Genomic DNA, 21428 nt, shown 5'->3' with positions numbered 1-21428 from the left:
ATGTATATACCAACTCAGTAGACATGAGGTAATTTGAAAGAAAAAAATTGTCCTAGTACACGGACAAGGCAATACACATGAAGAAATACTAAGATAAAAATAATTTTAGAAGTGATTGCACCATAAGACTTATAGATTTGGCATGCATTTTTTTAAAAACTTGGATTCTAAAAATGATATCAACATTCTTGAACAATCACCTATTTTCTGAAAGATCGAGCACCAAAGGTTATATAACGCGTTTTATCCTCACTCACACGCTTTTTGAGATTCATCATGGAATTGCTCCAAGCAAAGCACGCTTAACCTTAAAGAAGTTTCTTCCATGAGGTCACCAGAAAATAAGATACATCTTGTTGATATGAATAGCAACTATCAAATTATTTAAACTCTCCTCGAATATGCAGTCTCATGCCTGCATATTCTTGGAATCTCTCTCTTTCTTGTGTGTTTCGGTTCTTTTATGTACCTCTTTACTTTGAAGCCTTAATTAGGAGCCACCTCTTTAGTATGTAATCAGTCCGATTCGATTTTCGTCGACCTTGGCCTCCTCGGAACTAAAACTGAACCGAAATAAAATCGGTCCTACAAAACAGAACCGCACCGGACCGATATGTGGACTATGTTTATCATCACTCCTCTTTTCTCCCATCTCGCGCCGCCGGCGCCGCTCGCCGCCCTGACGATAGCACGCCGCCAGGCCCGCCACCCCTTTGGCCGCGACTCCCCACCACCCTTCTCCTTCAGGTTTCAACTCTTCAAGTGAGTAATATGTGTTTGAGTTGAATTGAGTGGATACGTGGATATAGTGTTTTGTGTACCTTGAATCATAGGAAACATGACGTATGTTACAGCAAGAATGTTCTCGAATTTGTTGAAGGTCAATCCAGTTAAACTAAGGCCTCGTTGCCATCTTTCTTTATTCTTCTAGTATCACAGTGTTTGAGTTGAATTGAGTGGAGATGGGGATATAATGTTTTGTCTATGTTTATGTTATTACTGAATCATAGCAAACAGGATGTCTCAAAAAGAATGTTATTGAATTTGTTGGTGTGGCTTCTAATTTGTTGAAGGCCAATTTAGTTAAAGAAGTATGCGTTTTCATCTTGTGAGTATTCTTGAATTGAGCAGAATTTTGAAGGCCATATTCTTTCGATTCCATGTGTTTTCATATATTGTTGAAGGCCATATTTTTTCGATTCCATGTGTTTTTCCTAAACTGTCGGAAATCATCAGTTTTGGACCGAACCGAACCGAGAATCGATGGGCGGTTTCAGTCAGTTCCGGTTCGGTCCGGACCGAATGCTCACCCTTACTAGTTTTGAAATCAAAAACCTCCACTCACTACCTAACTAGGGTTTTGCATTCAGCTCTTGACTTCATCCCCATTTCACAGGTTACCTAATTTTGTGATATTTCCCCCCATTTTTTGTATCTACTCGTGTAAGGCTCGCATCGTGTAAGGCGATGCAGCCCTCTCTTACACGAGGGCTACACGTTCTAACGTGTAGCCCGATCGACCGTTCAAAATAGGTGCGTGTTTTACACGCGCCATTTAAAAAAATCAAAAATTCGAATTTTAAATTTGACTGTCTCGATTTCCGTATTTTTTGGACCATTTTTTTACCTTTTTTTTTCTTCTCTCCTTTTTCCTCACTTTCTTCCTTCACCTTCTTCATATTCATCACTTCTTCCTTTCTTCCTCTCTCTACACCCTCCATGGATCCACACAACCCAAATTACTATGACCTAAATTGGTGCCCCGATCTATCTGACGACTATCATCCCGATTTGTCGGGATGTAACTTGGGGGATGCTCCTCCATCCGGCGAGGAGATGCCTTCGGCAGCCCAAAGTGCCGCCAAACCAAAGAAAGGCAGCCAAAGGAAGGAAATTGCCCACAAGATCCGGCATGACAGGCAGGCGCTGGCGGCGGAGGAGGATGACGGAGGAAAGACTCTCCGTCATACCTACACCCCGGAGGAGATGGACCTCATCGTCCAAATTTGGACGGAGGAGACAAACGACGCCATCCGTGGGACAAATCAGAAGGGGCACGAATACTGGAAGAGGATTGTCGCCCTTGTCAACCCCCTCATCAACGCCAACCTCAAGCACCGCCAGATTCAAGGGCACTGGACGCGAGTGGCCCAAGATGTGCGGCTCTGGGAGAGTATTTGGGTGGAGACGCGTATCCGGTGGCCTTCCGGCCATTTTGACGATATGCTCCGGGACAAGGTCCAAATCCTCTTCAAAAGTCGGACCGCAAATAAGGCCTCCTTCAACTACTGGAATGCGTGGAAAATTCTCCGGCACAACCACAAGTTCAAGTCGTTGTACCTCAAGGGAGACGTGCATTCTTCCAAGAGGACAAAGACTACAGAGGAGGGCGCCTTCACCACCTCGGAGTCGGGCGAGGAGATCTCGTCTGCCCGGCCGATTGGGAACAAGGCGGCGGCGAGGGCGGTGAAAGCGAAGGGGAAGGGGAAGGCGACAAGCTCCGAGCAATCATCGGAGTACAAAGAGGCATTGGAGCGGTCCGACCAGAACTTGAAAAAAATCACCCCCGAGTATGCCAAAAAAAACGAGCTCAAGGAGAGGGAGCTTGATATGCAACTCCTTAGTCTGGATACGACGCATATGAGCGATGCACAAAGGATGGCCCACGAGCACATGGTCCAAGAAATGCTCAAGCGACGTGGACTTATCTAGACTAGGATTTTAATTTATGTAATTTTAATTATGTTTTAAATTTTTTATGTAATTTTTAGGTTTTTTATTTTAATGGAATTTTAATTATTAGTAAAATGTGTTATTTAAATTTGAGCGATTAAATTTAAGTGAAAAGCATAAAAATCAAAACTAAAAAAATCATGTAGGCTATCATGTAACAGCCTCTTTTACACAATGTGGTCCCCCCTCATTAAGTAAGCTATCACGTAACACCAATGTGAATGATGCTCTAAGACCATTCCCAACGGTGACTCTCATGGAGAGTCACCCGTATAAGACAAAAACTTGAATTTATTAAAATAAATAGAAAGTCATGCAATTTTGGTGACCGGGTGTGTCAGCCGCCCCAAGTCATGCCTTTCTCATTTTTATCTTGAAGTGCCATGTGTAAACATTTGATTGGTGGGTTAAATTTTATTTAAATAAATTTTTACAATAATTTTTTTTATTAAAAGTATATTAAAATTATATTAAAATTTATATTATTTTCAGCTCTATAAATAGAACCTAATTATATTTTCACACACAAACCAAATCTCACTATTTCTTCTCAATTTAAGTTTCATGTATTGTATTTGATATAGTATTTAATTTCAATTATGTGTTTAATTCTTGTAATCTTCATTTGTGATTGAGTTAAATATCAATTATAATATATGACAATGTTTAATTATTATATGATTACATTTTTTTTAAATATTTATTTTATTTTATTAAATATAATAAATAAATATTTAATTTTAATTTATATTTTATTTTAGATTTTAGATAATTTAAAAATAAAATGAAAAGAAAAAATATGTAGGTTGGGTTGGTGTCACCATTGAGAGTAAAAATAGGTTGTGGGTTGTGTAGGTGGATGAGAGAGAAATGAATATTTTATTAAAAAGTGGAGTAAGGTTGGGTTGGATGAGTGTCACGACTGTGGGTAGTCTAAGTGCAAAATAGACCCTAATTCTCCCATTTTCCTTGTTAACTCCAGGTTTTTGATTGGAGCATTCGAAATGCAATCGTTGTATGGTAAATTTCGGCTGGTCGCGAAACAAACCATCAACTCGCTGAAAAATATTGAGCTGAGCAAAGTCGCGTCTGTTGAATCGAGATATTCGGGATGCTCGATGAATCGGTGTTTGGGTTTCAATTCTGAGCGGTCATCATTTCTTTTGGTATAGTAATTTTGTTTATCTTTTTTCGATGCTTGCTGATTGATTGGATTGGAAATGCCGATCTTTTGCTGAAACCTTCGGTTGATGAACCTATGAAATATATGAGCTTTAGTTTGGTTGGATATTGACGTGGTTTATTACTTTATTTCAGAATGGACCTCTTTAAATAATTTTACATAACTTTATATATGGTTGCCTTAACAAATGTTAGGGTCTTGGGAGTTCTTGGTGTTAGGTACATTTTCGGAGTTGTGAACTGTTTGATGGTTGATATGAAATGTATGCCTAAAAAATTATTCTGATGGTATGTATAATGTTTGTACGGGAGTTCTAAACATCTTGCGTGGTTCATTGGAGCTTTATAAGGTCGTGTGTTTGTTTGTAATATCCTTGTGGGACTTCTTGAACTTAGCTTTCAAGCTCTGCTGAAATAGTATGATCTGTCTATCTAATTCTGCTTAGTGTAGATTGGTTTTGTGCATGTATTTTAGCTTGTCTGATTGTTTCCCGAGAGAGATTTATGATTTTCTCTTCTTAGCACTGTATACTAGTTTCATTTTCTTCTCGTCTCATTGTTGATGGGTTTCATCCTTTTTAGTCCTTGCTAAGGCACTATTATTTTGGTTAAGAATAAACAATTTGGCGCTAAAGTTGTCAAACCAGCATCCTCTGAAAGTTGTAGTATAGCTTCAATGTTGCCATCTTACAGAGTCCTAAGCTCTGGAAGTCAGTCAGCTTCTTCAGCATTCAAGTTTCCAACTAGGAATTTTTCAACTTCGGGATCTACTCCTGAGAATGTTTCTGCTGCTTTTGAACTGCCTCCACGCATTAAGTTTAAGAGGCTCGATAAAACTGCAAGACATATAATGCAGGCACATTTTTTCCCTTCTCATTTCATCTACTTTCTTCATTACATAGTTGGGTATTCTCATTGAATTCTGAGTGTTTTGCTTGCTTCAAGCTGACTGCAGATAATTGATAAAGAAGTAGTTGAGGAAGTTAAATCAAGCAGAGAGATACCAGAGATCAAGCCTGGTTACATCATCCAGCTGAAAGTGGTACTGATTCTTTCCTGGAAAAGTCATGATTCATTGGTTGATTTGTTTTCTGTTGCTATATATTACCAACTTTATTATATCTTAATTTCCAAGATTCTTACTTATTTGAACCACCATGCTCTTGTTATGACAGGTAGTACCAGAGAATAAGAGGCGTGTTTCAATTATAAAAGGCATTGTTATAGCTATGTACAATGCTGGTTTAAATACTACTTTCAGAATTAGAAGGCTTGTAGGAGGTGTTGGTATTGAAAATCTCTTCCCTCTGTGAGTATATTCCTTCCAGCTTGAATAATTCAACTAGTACAATGTTTACTGTAAAATTTAGTGTTAAACATTCAATTGTCAGTCGTTGTGTTTTCCAATGTGCCCATCATTCTCAATACTAGGCCATAACTTATAGCCAATGTGCTTTATTTTCACTAAACCTTGAATTGTTTTTGTATATGTTGTGGACCTTTTCCCTTTCTTTAAGGACATTGTCCAAATGTTATGATTCCTACTTTATTTATTGGGATTATTGAAGCCGCATGCCTCAAATGCCTTTGAATTTCAAATAAGTTAACCACCTCTGATCTCTGTTTTGTAATGACCCGACTTTTTATTAAGGATTATATACTTTTAATTACTGATTTAAGGATTTATTATGGTAATTAGAGTTCAGCATCCATTAATAAAATACGAACTTATATGAATTTGATAATTTATATATGTGATGATTTATTTTTTTTTATTTTCAATAGATGATGCACTCAAAATATATTTTGAGTCCATTAATTTATTGTGGAGAATTTAACACTGAAGTGTTAAATATGAATCTTTTATCGATTGTTTACTTAAGCCCATGAGTAATTTAATTTATGTTAGAAGCAAGCTCAAATGGATTTTATGCTTCAATAAGAATTAGGCTTATATGTCTTAATGTATTTAAATGAGTTTGGAACCATATAATTAATATATTAATCTCTTAGATATTTTAATTAGAATAATCTTAAGCATGCTGAATCCTAAAGCATGCTGAAGAATTTTGAGCGCATGCTGAAGGAAATTCTTCAGTCTTACATGCAGGCTGAAAGTGTTCATACCTGTAAGTTGAAGAATTTCCATCCAAGCCAACCCATTTTTTTTCTTTTATAACCTACACCATTTTCAGCCAAGTCCCACCTCTCACATTCATCTACCATCTCTCTCGCAGCCAAGAAACGACACCACATCTTTCATCATTCAAGGTTTATATTTCTAATTTATATATTATCCTTCAATTGTATACATCAACTCCAGAATACCAACACATGCTCATTAACTCAGATTTACATATGCTTTGATAAATGAAGAAAATGAGTAGCAAATTCATAGATTTACAGTTACTAAATATGTACTTGTGAACTGAAGTTACAAGGAAAGAGTTAAAACTTTTATTTGAGCAATTACAGTATATGATTCTCGCACAAAAACCCTTTGTGTTGGCTGATTGCGTGTGTGAGTCGAGGTCAGGGGGAGGGCAGCCTCGGTGGCTCGTCGTCGCCGGCGGTTGACGGACGGCGACGGAGCCGCGGTTGTCTCCGATCTGCCAAGAAAGGGAAAGAGGAGTTTCAGTTTTTAATTTAAAATGAAATGAGAATAGGGAGATCCGGGGCTTACCTTTGTGAGACGGTGCTCGGCTCCTCACAGCGACTCACGGCGACGGCGACTCCAGGAGAGGCGGCTGCCGGATTCTTGCTGCCAACGGCAGCGGCTGACGGCGGCGCTCCTCCAGCGAGCTGCTGGCCGTCGATCGCAGGCCAGCCAGCGGCGACTCCGGGCGAGCAGCAGCAGCTCCAGGCGGCGACAGCTCGACTCCCGGCGAAGCAGCAGCAGCTCCAGCGGCTTCCAGTCGACGGTGCTCGCCGAGATCCAGTTGCAGCGGCGGCGGATCTGCCATGGAGGAGAGGCGGAGGCGACGGAGCGGCGGCGTGGTTGCGCTGCTGTGCCTTTCCAGCGGCCGAGATTGAGAGAGAGAGATAGAGGAGAAGAGGGGGGGAAGAGTTCAGGGAGAGAGGAGGAGAGGCCGCGCCGCTCGCCGGCGGCGACGGCGCCGTTGAACGGCAGCGGCGGCGGCAGATCGAAGAGAGAGAGCAGAGAGAGTAAAGAGAGAGAGCAGAGAGAGTAGGGAGAGAGAGAGCCGAGAGATAGAGTTAGAGAGAGATAAGCTTGTGTGTGTGTTGGGAGGTGTTTGTGTGTGTATATTTAGGTTAGAAAAGGGAGCCGGGTTTGGGCCGGGTTTCAGCCGGGTTTGGGCCGGGTTTGAGCCGGGTTTGGGCCGAAAATTTTGGGCTTTCTTATTTGGGCCTATTTTAATTTAATTGTTTGGGGCTTATTCAAAGAAAAACATGATAGACTTAATTTATCTAATTAATTTGGGCTTATATCTATTTAAATTATTTGAGCTCTTAATTATAAATTTAAATTGAGCTTGATTAATTTAATTATATATTGACCTTTAAATTAATTATTTAAATGGAGTTCTTTATTTCAAGTATTTATAAAGGGATTATAAAATAAAATATTTTGAGTTAAACTCTCATTTAAATTAATTCTTTTCAAACGACTTATTAATATGGATTATTTGAAAAGGATTAAATTGTTTTATGTATGAGAAAGCATGATCTATGATGATATAATTTATCTATGTAATATTATAGGTTTTGTTTTTAAATGACGGAATATTTGACTTGATGACATAAATAGAACGAGTTATGATTAATGCGCATGTTGATGTTCGAATAAATAGTTTCGAACCTAAATGATAGTTATGTGATAATGTTTTGAGTCTAAGGTTTTGACGAGATAAGATTAATATTAAAATTTACTAATTACTTTAAGGGTGATGATGGGCTCACTTATTGGGCTTCATGATTTTATTATCTTGGGCCTCATTTGTTGGGCTTTAGAATTTAATTGATGTTGGGCCTAATATTATTAATGCATTGGGCTTTGAATTTGTTCATTTGGGCTCGAATTAAATTCCTTTTGGGCCTAGTATATTTTATTGGGCCGGAGATTAATTCAATTGGGCTTTGCTTATTTTATTTCCATTGGGCTAATATATATATTGTTTGGACTCTATTATTTTTATAAATGGGCTCTTATTATTTATTTTGATTGGGCTTCTATTAATTATTAATAATGAATTTATTATTTTTATTAATTGAACTCCTACTATTTTAATTGATTAAGTTCAATGAAATTTATTAGTTAAGACCAATGAGATTTATTAATTTAGGCCCATTATTTAATCCTAATTATTTTAATTAGTGATAAATTTTAAGACTTACTAATTATTAATTAGTAAGTGAATTAGATTATTTTAAAATGAGTAGATTATTAAAGATTAATAATCCGACCTCATAAGACGAGCTTTAATTCCTTAAATAGGATTAACATCTCATAATTTAATTAAAGGAATATGAGTCATGCATAATCATTTCACGCATCCTCATTTATTGAGATTTTTCGAGAATTAGAATCTTATTTTATTTTCTCGAATTAAAGGTCAAGCACCAGAGTTAGAGCTAAACCGTGAGTCTGCTATTCAGGTAGGCTTTCTACGTATAAACTAAAATTATATATTAGAATTGTTAAGACTTTATGCTTATGAATTTAAAATGATATTGTCAATGCCTAAATGCTTTATGTTTTATTATTAATTGCCTATCTGATGTTAATCGAATTCGGATTCTGGATGGGACCGCAAATCCCTTCGGAATTAGTGTACACCTTGTGATCGTGAGTCATCTAGCGGGTTGGCCGATCATAGTGTCCGTAGAAGGAGGCCTCCCTCTCGGCACGAGTTACTGATATGGTGATTAATGATATAAAATACCTGCGCGGGTTATTGATGAAAGAAATGATATTATGTTTGGTAAATACGAGTCTTTAAAGGAAAACCCTCGTATCTTACTACTATTGAAAGGCTTGACAATAAAATATTATGCATGTATGTAAATTTCGGCAAGTGTCCACTAAGTACTCCTGTACTTAGCCCTGCATGTATTTATAAATGTGCAGGTTGAGCTGTGATCGAGGATGTAGTGTGCAAGCGGAGCTTCTGTCAATCTAGGATGAGTACCTCAGAGTAGAGTATATGTCTTCATACATATATTCAAATTATTATTCCGCTGCAAACACTGATTTTACTAAGACATTATGTTATCTGTCAAAACAATATGTACTATTTAATAATGTACTCAAACTCGTTGAGTACCCCTTTGAATAATATTATGTACGGTCCCCTTGTGGCCTTCATTGATATCTAGATATTTCGATTGATTTCCTTATACAAGTTGAGTCATCAAGAAACCGAATATGTCCCTTTCTTACTCCCGCTCCTAAATTCCCTCCCTTAGTCGCGGTTTCCCCGAATTTGCTATCCTTAGCAAGTGCGGTCGTGACAGAATGGTATCAAAGCATTTCTTTTGCTCTGAGTACTACTCATTCCTTCTAAGTTGAGTCTAGATTAAGTAAGTTAATACACGTTTGAACTAGTTGACAAAAGCTTGGCACTACATCTCGTCACGCTCAACGGAGGTTATGGTAAGTACTTTCAAGTTTTAATTAAGTTAATTTCTTGAAGTGTATGAAGCATGAATAAGTATGACTATGGTATGAATCACAAGAACTTAGAACTGTTAAGTTATATATGCTCACTCTCACGACGGAACATAGAAGAGAACTTAGGGAGATGCCTTAACTTTTTTCTTCATGTTACGATGACATCGACAAGGACGGTCGAAATAGAGAAAGAAGAATCACACGAAGGGTCGCATGATGAAACCACGAGCATGAAGATTGAGCAGCGTAACGAACGCCAATAGTACGTTGATGGCATGGGCATAGCTTAAATATTCGAGTGTTTTTCTACGATGAGATCTCGAATTAGCTTGGCCTTTTGAATTTATTTTGTTGAAACTTTTAGTGCTCGTTGCTAGATTTAAGAAAATATCATCATCACATAACAAGCCCTAAGTTCGGTAAACAACGACACTAGAACTATATGATAGTCGAATTGATAATCTGTGATTAAGTATTAAGAACCTGTATGGCTTGTGTAAATGCTAGATTTAGATGATGAGGTGTTTTTGCACGTTATGGTTATTGAACCAAACTTGTTTTCCGATTTTAGATATTTAGAACCTTATCGCCTTAAGTTACTTGTCGTGTGCTACTTTTGACGATAGAATTTCCTTTGTTAGATGGCGAGAACTGTTTTCACCCGACGACGACCACTACCCCCATGGGCTAATCCAGAGGAGGTCGAGCGGTCCTACCGCACCTATGCTCCATGTCACGGGGATAACCTCGGACAGTTCCTCGCAGGTTTTCACAGACACTGGGTCGAGGCGAGTGCACATGGAGTATCAGGGTATGACGGTATCCAGAGGTTGATCTTACTGTTACCTTCCGGGTGGCAGGGATGGGCTAGGCAGATCTCTGCCCACTATATCTTTCGCCGAGAAGATTACCACGACCTCATGGGAGATTTCCCTAGCTTTATTGCGGAGCTTCAGATCTGTTTCACTTTGTGGGGCCGTGCTCCTCTAGGGCCCTACATCCTTCCGGGAGACTACGTACAGGTGGGGACGCCTTTGCCAGCGGAAGCACCCACTACTGCTCCCGAGCCCTCGCTGGCCTTGCCCCGAGATCCTCCACCACGAGCCTCAGTTCTAGGGCGTCGTGGTAGGCACGATGACGAGGCAGGCCCTTCTCGTCCACGGGCTCGTAGAGATTTCCCATCGCCTCCTGACTCAGCGATCCGAGCTACTACTCCTCCACCACCACTGATACCTACGATAGACGCAAGGTTTGAGGCTGCCATGGCAGATGTCGACAGGGTCATGGCCAACATGAGGGAGTTTCTAGATAGGGGCAAATACCCTATGCAGGAGAATGACGATACAGCACAGTATGGTACGATGAGGAGTACTCATCCCGAGCCCGTGCCAACTCCAGCTCCAATCAAGCCTCGTGCCACGGCCAGGATCAGCACCAGAGACGATCTGATCCGTGAAATTGTGGACGATATCTTCCGCTCAGCCCAGATCATGCAGGAGACAGGCGAGGGCCAGGGAGAGACTCCGTTGCCCAGCTGGGAGCCGGGCAAGGATGAGGAGGAGGACCCCGAGGAGGATCCAGAAGAGGACCCCCTGGCGTCACCGAGGAACAGTCGTACCGCGACTCAGAGTTCACAAATTTGATAGTTTTAGCTTGTGGATGTACTCCGGAAACGATAATTCGTTCCAATGACTATGATTTTATTTATGTTGTTTCTAGCTAGCATTAGTACGGAAATGTTGATCTCTAGGACGTTCCGTGAATAAAAACCCTTTTGTGATTGCTTAACTAGTAAGCCGGTACATCATAGGGATTACTGGATAGACTTTACTTACATTTTGGGTTGACAATGTAAAAGCCCTCGATGAGACAATTTTCTATGAGATATAAATGACCCTAGCATGGGTTTTCTACGACGATCCCGTGTATGTTTTATGTTTCTCTACGGGTTTTATTTTTCACGAGTCAGTTAAGAATGTAGTAACTTTGAATAATGTGACTTGTGTATGCAACGGTTCCTGTTAATATATTAGTTTTGGAGTTATGATAAGTTAAATTTAACAAACAGTTCTTTATTAATTGCCTTAGAGATTCCTGTATAGAATGTATTAAAAAGGGTGTTTGTAATTTGCAGAATGCCGCCTAAACGAGGTCGCCCCCCTAGGAGAAACGTTAACAATGATGGAAATCGCGATGAAATACCTGAAGGGCGGCGAAACGACAGGGAACCTACCCCACCCCCTCCACCCCCTGCTAGAAGGACTGAAGAACTGTTTCTTCGACAGAATCCGCCCACATTTACTGGGACAGGCGACCCAGCCGAGGCCGAAGCTTGGATACGCGCCTTGGAGCGTATCTTCACTTTCCTACACTGCACGGAAGAGGAGCGACTCTCGTGTATGTCTTTCCAACTAGCCGGATCGGCTGACTTTTGGTGGGAAGCCCGCCGAAAGACTCTGACTCCCGAACAATGGGCAGCATACACTTGGGAAGACTTTAAGACGGGATTATATGATAAGTATATTCCCAAGAGCTACAGAAAGAAGAAGGAGGCTGAGTTTTATAGCCTGAAACAAGGGAAGAAGACGGTGACCGAGTATGACAGAGAGTTCTGCGATCTATCGCGTTATGCTCCACAACAGGTGGATACTGATGAGAAAATGGCGGAGAAATTTTGTGCTGGTCTGAGGCACGAGATTCGGATGACTCTAGCTAGTCATGGTGGACTCTCATACACTGAGTCTTTGAACAGGGCACTGGACATCGAAGCTGCGATGCCAGTAGAAAGGTTGGCTCCATCACAGACCCCAGCGCCAGCCAACCCACCTGCACGCCCTCAGAACTTTAAAGGGAAGCGCAACTGGAACGACCATAGAGGAAATGAAAACCAGACTAACAAGAGGCCATGGCAAGGAAATGCGCCGTTTGGACAATATCAGCAACAAGGACAAGGGAAGCAACAGGGTCCTGCCCCAGCTGGAGGCAGCCAAAGACAAAATGAAATTCCCCTTTGTCCAAAATGCCACAAACCACATCGTGGTGTCTGTAAGGCTGGAACTGACAGTTGCTACACGTGTGGCCAGAAGGGCCACTACTCCTCACAATGCCCCAACAAACAGCAGGGCGCGGCAATCAGGGCCACTTATGCCCAGCCCCTGCAAGCAGTTCAAGGGCAACACCAGCCCCGCCAACAACAGCCATACCAGCAGCAATACCAATACCAGCCCCGCCAACAACAGCCATACCAGCAGCAATACCAACACAAGCACCAACAGCGCCAACAACAACAGAGGCGGCAACAACCATTGCCGCAGCAGGCGAGAGCCTTTGCTCTCACCCAAAACCAGCCCGAGAAAAACCAAGGAAACCTGGCAGGTATGGGCAAGCTTAAAGGTTTTTCCATAATGATTCTGTTCGATACTGGTGCCTCGCATTCTTTTATATCTGCCCCTTGCGTAGATACCTTAGAAATCGAATCAGAACGAGCTAAGTGTGCCTTAAGAATCACTACACCCTCAGGAGGAAGATCTACCACCACACATGTTTTCTCGAACGTAGAATTTGAAATAGGAGAACTTAAGATGGTAGCGAACAATCTTAATATTCTGCTTATGTGGGATGTAGATATAATCTTAGGAATGGACTGGCTAGCTGAGAATCACGCCACCATCATTTGTAGTGAACGAAAAATTTCTATTCGACCACCTGGAAAGGAACCGACGGAATTTCACGGCATAGGTATGAAGAAAAGAGTACCAGTGATATCCGCATTACAAGCCAGAAAAGAGATGATGAAGGAAGGAAGCACAGCTTATCTCGTCTACCTAAACGGGGAAGCTAGTGAAGACAAGAAGGTGGAAGATGTGGCAATAGTACGAGACTTTCCAGAAGTTTTTCCTGAAATATTGCCAGGACTACCTCCAGACAGGCAACTAGATTTCACCATTGATCTAGAACCTGGATCTGCCCCAGTATCAAAGGCACCGTACAGGATGGCCCCAAAGGAACTACAAGAATTAAAGGTGCAACTACAGGAACTCTTGGACTTGGGTTTCATCAGACCCAGTGTCTCGCCTTGGGGAGCGCCTGTACTCTTTGTCAAGAAGAAAGATGGAACCATGAGGATGTGCATTGATTATCGAGAGTTGAACAAACTGACGCTTAAAAACAAATACCCTCTCCCAAGGATAGATGATTTGTTCGATCAACTCAAAGGAGCCAGTGTATTCTCAAAAATAGATTTAAGGTCTGGGTATCATCAACTGAAGATCAGACCAGAGGATATATCTAAGACCGCTTTCCGCACAAGATATGGTCACTATGAATTCGTTGTCATGCCATTTGGTCTAACCAATGCACCGGCAGTATTCATGGACCTCATGAATCGAGTTTTCCATCCATACTTAGACAAATTTGTCTTAGTATTTATAGATGATATCCTCATCTATTCTAAGAATGACCAAGAACATGAAAATCATTTAAGAATCATCCTGGAGACATTAAAGACGGAGAAGTTGTTCGCCAAATTCAGCAAGTGCGAATTTTGGTTGAAAGAAGTAATGTTTCTAGGGCACATCGTATCAGCAGATGGAATCAAGGTGGACCCCGCCAAGGTGCAAGCAGTGCGCGAGTGGAAATCACCAACCACACCTAATGAAATCCGGAGTTTCTTAGGTTTGGCAGGATACTACCGGAGATTCATCGAAGGATTCTCTAAAATAGCGAGACCAATGACGCAATTACTTCGCAAAGGAATCAAGTATAAGTGGAACGAGGAGTGTGAAGCCAGCTTCCAAGAGCTGAAGAAGAAATTGACAATTGCACCAGTGCTAGCAGTTCCAGCAGCCGATAAAGAATACGTGATCTTCACGGACGCGTCCAAAAATGGGCTAGGTTGTGTGTTGATGCAAGAAGGAAAGGTCATTGCCTACGCCTCGCGACAACTAAGGCCACATGAATTGAACTACCCCACTCATGATCTGGAACTAGCAGCAATTGTGCATGCTTTGAAAATTTGGAGACACCATCTATACGGAGTTAGATGTGAAATCTTCACTGATCACAAAAGCCTTAAGTATTTTTTCGAGCAGAAAGACTTGAATATGAGACAGAGGAGATGGCTCGAACTCGTAAAGGATTACGACTGCGGTATCAACTACCACCCGGGAAAAGCTAATGTAGTAGCTGATGCTTTAAGTCGTAAAACTCAATCCGAGTTAGGACTTCTTCTCACTCAAGAGGACACGCTTGTAAGGGATTTTGACAAATTGAAGATAGAAGTGGTTCAGCCACCGGCAACGACAAGAGCAATTATTGCAACTCTAGTAGCCGTCCCAGACCTCAGAGAAAGGATCGTCAGTGCCCAGAGAGCGGATGAGAGCTTGGAAAAAGTTCGTCTCAAGATCCGAACAGGCACGCCAGGAGGCTACCAAGAGGCAACGGATAACGCAGTTCTTTTTGAAGGAAGATTGTGTGTTCCCCATAACGAGGAACTGAGAAACGAGATCATGAGTGAAGCTCATGACACGCCCTATACCGCTCATCCCGGAAGTACCAAAATGTACCAAGATCTAAAACAGAAATTTTGGTGGGACGGGATGAAACGAGATATAGCCTCGTTTATAGAACGTTGCCTTGCATGTCAGCAAGTGAAAGCTTTACATCAACGACCATATGGGAAATTACAGCCATTGGAAATTCCAGAATGGAAGTGGGAGCACATAGCGATGGATTTCGTGACGGGTCTACCCAAGACAAATAGGGGCAACACATCTATTTGGGTAATAGTAGACCGTCTCACGAAGAGCGCTCATTTTATACCGATTCCAATTACCCATGGATCGGAGAAACTAGCCCAACTGTACATTCGTGAGATTGTACGGCTACATGGAATACCAATATCCATTACTTCAGATAGAGATTCAAAATTTACTTCTAGATTTTGGATCAGTTTACAGAAAGAGTTGGGAACGAGATTAAACTTTAGCACCGCCTTTCACCCTCAAACAGATGGACAATCAGAAAGGACAATTCAGACCCTTGAAGATATGTTGAGGACAGTGGTGCTAGACCGAGGAGGAAGTTGGGAATCAGTGCTGCCATTAATCGAATTCGCCTACAACAATAGTTACCAGGCAACCATTGATATGGCACCTTATGAGGCGCTGTATGGAAGGAAGTGTAGATCACCACTTTACTGGGATGAAGTGGGTGAAAGAAAGATCCTTGGGCCAGATGCAGTAAGCGAGATGATTGAGACCATCCGCCAGATTAGAGCAAGAATTAAAGAGGCTCAGGACAGACAGAAGTCTTATGCTGATACCCGACGAACTGAACTACAATTTAAGATTGGAGACAAGGTTTTCCTTAAAATATCACCCTCGAAAGGGATCGTTAGATTCGGTGTTAAGGGTAAGTTGAGACCCCGTTTTGTAGGACCTTATGAGATCCTTGAAAGAATAGGTCCCGTAGCGTATAGGTTGGCACTGCCACCTAGCTTTGGAAACGTTCACAATGTGTTCCACGTGTCACAGCTGAGACGGTACGTGTTTGACCCCAAACACGTGATTCACCAAGATGAAATGATTCTTAACCCAGACTTGACGTACGAGGAAAAACCTGAAGCCATTTTGGACCGAAAGGTGCAAGAGTTAAGGAATAAATCGATCGCGTCAGTCAAAATACTGTGGAGACACCATGGACCGGAAGAAGCAACGTGGGAACTTGAGGACCAGATGAAAGAAAAATACCCAGAACTTTTCACATAGGTATGCAAATTTCGGGACGAAATTTCTTTTAAGGGGGATAGTATGTAATGACCCGACTTTTTATTAAGGATTATATACTTTTAATTACTGATTTAAGGATTTATTATGGTAATTAGAGTTCAGCATCCATTAATAAAATACGAACTTATATGAATTTGATAATTTATATATGTGATGATTTATTTTTTTTTATTTTCAATAGATGATGCACTCAAAATATATTTTGAGTCCATTAATTTATTGTGGAGAATTTAACACTGAAGTGTTAAATATGAATCTTTTATCGATTGTTTACTTAAGCCCATGAGTAATTTAATTTATGTTAGAAGCAAGCTCAAATGGATTTTATGCTTCAATAAGAATTAGGCTTATATGTCTTAATGCATTTAAATGAGTTTGGAACCATATAATTAATATATTAATCTCTTAGATATTTTAATTAGAATAATCTTAAGCATGCTGAATCCTAAAGCATGCTGAAGAATTTTGAGCGCATGCTGAAGGAAATTCTTCAGTCTTACATGCAGGCTGAAAGTGTTCATACCTGTAAGTTGAAGAATTTCCATCCAAGCCAACCCATTTTTTTTCTTTTATAACCTACACCATTTTCAGCCAAGTCCCACCTCTCACATTCATCTACCATCTCTCTCGCAGCCAAGAAACGACACCACATCTTTCATCATTCAAGGTTTATATTTCTAATTTATATATTATCCTTCAATTGTATACATCAACTCCAGAATACCAACACATGCTCATTAACTCAGATTTACATATGCTTTGATAAATGAAGAAAATGAGTAGCAAATTCATAGATTTACAGTTACTAAATATGTACTTGTGAACTGAAGTTACAAGGAAAGAGTTAAAACTTTTATTTGAGCAATTACAGTATATGATTCTCGCACAAAAACCCTTTGTGTTGGCTGATTGCGTGTGTGAGTCGAGGTCAGGGGGAGGGCAGCCTCGGTGGCTCGTCGTCGCCGGCGGTTGACGGACGGCGACGGAGCCGCGGTTGTCTCCGATCTGCCAAGAAAGGGAAAGAGGAGTTTCAGTTTTTAATTTAAAATGAAATGAGAATAGGGAGATCCGGGGCTTACCTTTGTGAGACGGTGCTCGGCTCCTCACAGCGACTCACGGCGACGGCGACTCCAGGAGAGGCGGCTGCCGGATTCTTGCTGCCAACGGCAGCGGCTGACGGCGGCGCTCCTCCAGCGAGCTGCTGGCCGTCGATCGCAGGCCAGCCAGCGGCGACTCCGGGCGAGCAGCAGCAGCTCCAGGCGGCGACAGCTCGACTCCCGGCGAAGCAGCAGCAGCTCCAGCGGCTTCCAGTCGACGGTGCTCGCCGAGATCCAGTTGCAGCGGCGGCGGATCTGCCATGGAGGAGAGGCGGAGGCGACGGAGCGGCGGCGTGGTTGCGCTGCTGTGCCTTTCCAGCGGCCGAGATTGAGAGAGAGAGATAGAGGAGAAGAGGGGGGGAAGAGTTCAGGGAGAGAGGAGGAGAGGCCGCGCCGCTCGCCGGCGGCGACGGCGCCGTTGAACGGCAGCGGCGGCGGCAGATCGAAGAGAGAGAGCAGAGAGAGTAAAGAGAGAGAGCAGAGAGAGTAGGGAGAGAGAGAGCCGAGAGATAGAGTTAGAGAGAGATAAGCTTGTGTGTGTGTTGGGAGGTGTTTGTGTGTGTATATTTAGGTTAGAAAAGGGAGCCGGGTTTGGGCCGGGTTTCAGCCGGGTTTGGGCCGGGTTTGAGCCGGGTTTGGGCCGAAAATTTTGGGCTTTCTTATTTGGGCCTATTTTAATTTAATTGTTTGGGGCTTATTCAAAGAAAAACATGATAGACTTAATTTATCTAATTAATTTGGGCTTATATCTATTTAAATTATTTGAGCTCTTAATTATAAATTTAAATTGAGCTTGATTAATTTAATTATATATTGACCTTTAAATTAATTATTTAAATGGAGTTCTTTATTTCAAGTATTTATAAAGGGATTATAAAATAAAATATTTTGAGTTAAACTCTCATTTAAATTAATTCTTTTCAAACGACTTATTAATATGGATTATTTGAAAAGGATTAAATTGTTTTATGTATGAGAAAGCATGATCTATGATGATATAATTTATCTATGTAATATTATAGGTTTTGTTTTTAAATGACGGAATATTTGACTTGATGACATAAATAGAACGAGTTATGATTAATGCGCATGTTGATGTTCGAATAAATAGTTTCGAACCTAAATGATAGTTATGTGATAATGTTTTGAGTCTAAGGTTTTGACGAGATAAGATTAATATTAAAATTTACTAATTACTTTAAGGGTGATGATGGGCTCACTTATTGGGCTTCATGATTTTATTATCTTGGGCCTCATTTGTTGGGCTTTAGAATTTAATTGATGTTGGGCCTAATATTATTAATGCATTGGGCTTTGAATTTGTTCATTTGGGCTCGAATTAAATTCCTTTTGGGCCTAGTATATTTTATTGGGCCGGAGATTAATTCAATTGGGCTTTGCTTATTTTATTTCCATTGGGCTAATATATATATTGTTTGGACTCTATTATTTTTATAAATGGGCTCTTATTATTTATTTTGATTGGGCTTCTATTAATTATTAATAATGAATTTATTATTTTTATTAATTAAACTCCTACTATTTTAATTGATTAAGTTCAATGAAATTTATTAGTTAAGACCAATGAGATTTATTAATTTAGGCCCATTATTTAATCCTAATTATTTTAATTAGTGATAAATTTTAAGACTTACTAATTATTAATTAGTAAGTGAATTAGATTATTTTAAAATGAGTAGATTATTAAAGATTAATAATCCGACCTCATAAGACGAGCTTTAATTCCTTAAATAGGATTAACATCTCATAATTTAATTAAAGGAATATGAGTCATGCATAATCATTTCACGCATCCTCATTTATTGAGATTTTTCGAGAATTAGAATCTTATTTTATTTTCTCGAATTAAAGGTCAAGCACCAGAGTTAGAGCTAAACCGTGAGTCTGCTATTCAGGTAGGCTTTCTACGTATAAACTAAAATTATATATTAGAATTGTTAAGACTTTATGCTTATGAATTTAAAATGATATTGTCAATGCCTAAATGCTTTATGTTTTATTATTAATTGCCTATCTGATGTTAATCGAATTCGGATTCTGGATGGGACCGCAAATCCCTTCGGAATTAGTGTACACCTTGTGATCGTGAGTCATCTAGCGGGTTGGCCGATCATAGTGTCCGTAGAGGGAGGCCTCCCTCTCGGCACGAGTTACTGATATGGTGATTAATGATATAAAATACCTGCGCGGGTTATTGATGAAAGAAATGATATTATGTTTGGTAAATACGAGTCTTTAAAGGAAAACCCTCGTATCTTACTACTATTGAAAGGCTTGACAATAAAATATTATGCATGTATGTAAATTTCGGCAAGTGTCCACTAAGTACTCCTGTACTTAGCCCTGCATGTATTTATAAATGTGCAGGTTGAGCTGTGATCGAGGATGTAGTGTGCAAGCGGAGCTTCTGTCAATCTAGGATGAGTACCTCAGAGTAGAGTATATGTCTTCATACATATATTCAAATTATTATTCCGCTGCAAACACTGATTTTACTAAGACATTATGTTATCTGTCAAAACAATATGTACTATTTAATAATGTACTCAAACTCGTTGAGTACCCCTTTGAATAATATTATGTACAGTCCCCTTGTGGCCTTCATTGATATCTAGATATTTCGATTGATTTCCTTATACAAGTTGAGTCATCAAGAAACCGAATATGTCCCTTTCTTACTCCCGCTCCTAAATTCCCTCCCTTAGTCGCGGTTTCCCCGAATTTGCTATCCTTAGCAAGTGCGGTCGTGACATGTTTGCACCACCTTCACATTGTTGCCTGCTCCTTCTTTTCCTTATATGAGTTTGCAGTTTTATTTGAAATTCATTTAATGTTAGAAAATACAATGCATCAATGCTCAGAAACATCTCAAATGCATATAACAGACTTTCTGACTCAAGCATATGTGATTGTTACCTTATCTATTCCTTCTTAGTTCTTGCCACATGAAAAAAATGTTTGTTACTAATTGAGTTGGAAAATGACAGGTATTCTCCAAACATAAAGGAGATAACAGTGTTGGACAAGAAGAGAGTGAGGAGGGCCAAGCTTTATTATCTTAGAGATAGAATGAATCCACTTAGGAAGAATTAAAGATGAGGATTATGGAATCACCTCCAACATTAGTGCCAAACTTGTGTAGTTGTCATTCATTATCTTGAGTGTTTCAACATGATCTTTCATACATTTCCGATTTTGCACATAAACTTAAAATTCTACCTTTAAATACACGAAATTTGATTTCTTTTTTATTTTGTACACGATGAATATTTTCGACGAATAAGAATTCGGGTAGAAGTTAGAACTATCTACATGGTTTAAATCGAAGTCTTCCCAAATGACGCAGTTGGATATTAGGTAAATTTAACTACATGAATACAAAAAATATATTAACGAATTTTAAATTCATATACAAAATCAAAAAAGTGTGAAAGTTTGTGTATTTTGATGCAATTATTTATTTTTCCAATTGCATGGTGCTGATGTGGCCGATGGACTAGGCTTGTTCTAGTTGTTATATGTAATCTTAGTAATAAGAGGTTCCATATCATGAGGAGGAGGAAGAAAAATTCTTATAAACGTAGTAGCATATTTGATTGCGAAACAAAGAATACTCTAAAACATTTAATAAAAATGCGCATTTGGATACTACACCGTCACCAATTCTTTATTTATTACCCATATTTTATAATAAAATGTACATCAATTTCTCCATTCCCCCATACACCCACTCACCTAATATTTATTAAAATTCGTGTCACAAATAATCATGCACACTCTTATGAAATATATATATATATATATATATATATATATATATATATATATATTCTAGTTGAAGAAAGAGACGATTAGTAATTTTCAACGTAAAATAAAAATTTTAAACTACAAGGCTAAATTGCACCAAGCCCAAATCAGTGGATATAGTTTTTTCGTATTAGGTTTGATTTTGCTCATATTTAATGTGTATAGTAT

General features: G+C 39.9%; 1 protein-coding gene across 2 annotated transcripts; it reads left to right on the top strand.

The window, feature by feature from the left end:
- Positions 1-3705: 3705 nt before the first annotated feature.
- Positions 3706-20704, top strand: LOC130987881 (50S ribosomal protein L19, chloroplastic-like). Of its 2 annotated transcripts, none has more exons than XM_057911582.1 (5): positions 3706-3899; positions 4529-4771; positions 4871-4957; positions 5091-5224; positions 20441-20704. In XM_057911582.1, the coding sequence occupies exons 1-5, from the start codon at positions 3738-3740 to the stop codon at positions 20544-20546; spliced, it is 732 nt and encodes a 243-aa protein (XP_057767565.1). In that variant the 5' UTR covers positions 3706-3737; the 3' UTR covers positions 20547-20704. The 2 variants fall into 2 exon arrangements, with proteins under 2 accessions (XP_057767565.1, XP_057767566.1); XM_057911583.1 differs by having other exon boundaries at positions 3760-3899; positions 4587-4771.
- Positions 20705-21428: the final 724 nt, after the last annotated feature.

This window comes from Salvia miltiorrhiza, chromosome 6 (assembly GCF_028751815.1).
Source record: "Salvia miltiorrhiza cultivar Shanhuang (shh) chromosome 6, IMPLAD_Smil_shh, whole genome shotgun sequence".
NCBI lineage: Eukaryota > Viridiplantae > Streptophyta > Magnoliopsida > Lamiales > Lamiaceae > Salvia > Salvia miltiorrhiza.
Note: the sequence above shows the minus strand (reverse complement) of the source record. Positions and strands in the feature narration are given on the sequence as shown.

Excerpts from the sequence above, each read along its gene's own strand:
- LOC130987881 (XM_057911582.1), top strand. The coding sequence starts at position 3,738 with ATGCAATCGTTGTATGGTAAATTTCGGCTGGTCGCGAAACAAACCATC. Across the intron at positions 3,900-4,528 it reads AGCGGTCATCATTTCTTTTG|AATAAACAATTTGGCGCTAA; the intron begins GTATAGTAATTT and ends ATTTTGGTTAAG. Across the intron at positions 5,225-20,440 it reads ATTGAAAATCTCTTCCCTCT|GTATTCTCCAAACATAAAGG; the intron begins GTGAGTATATTC and ends GGAAAATGACAG.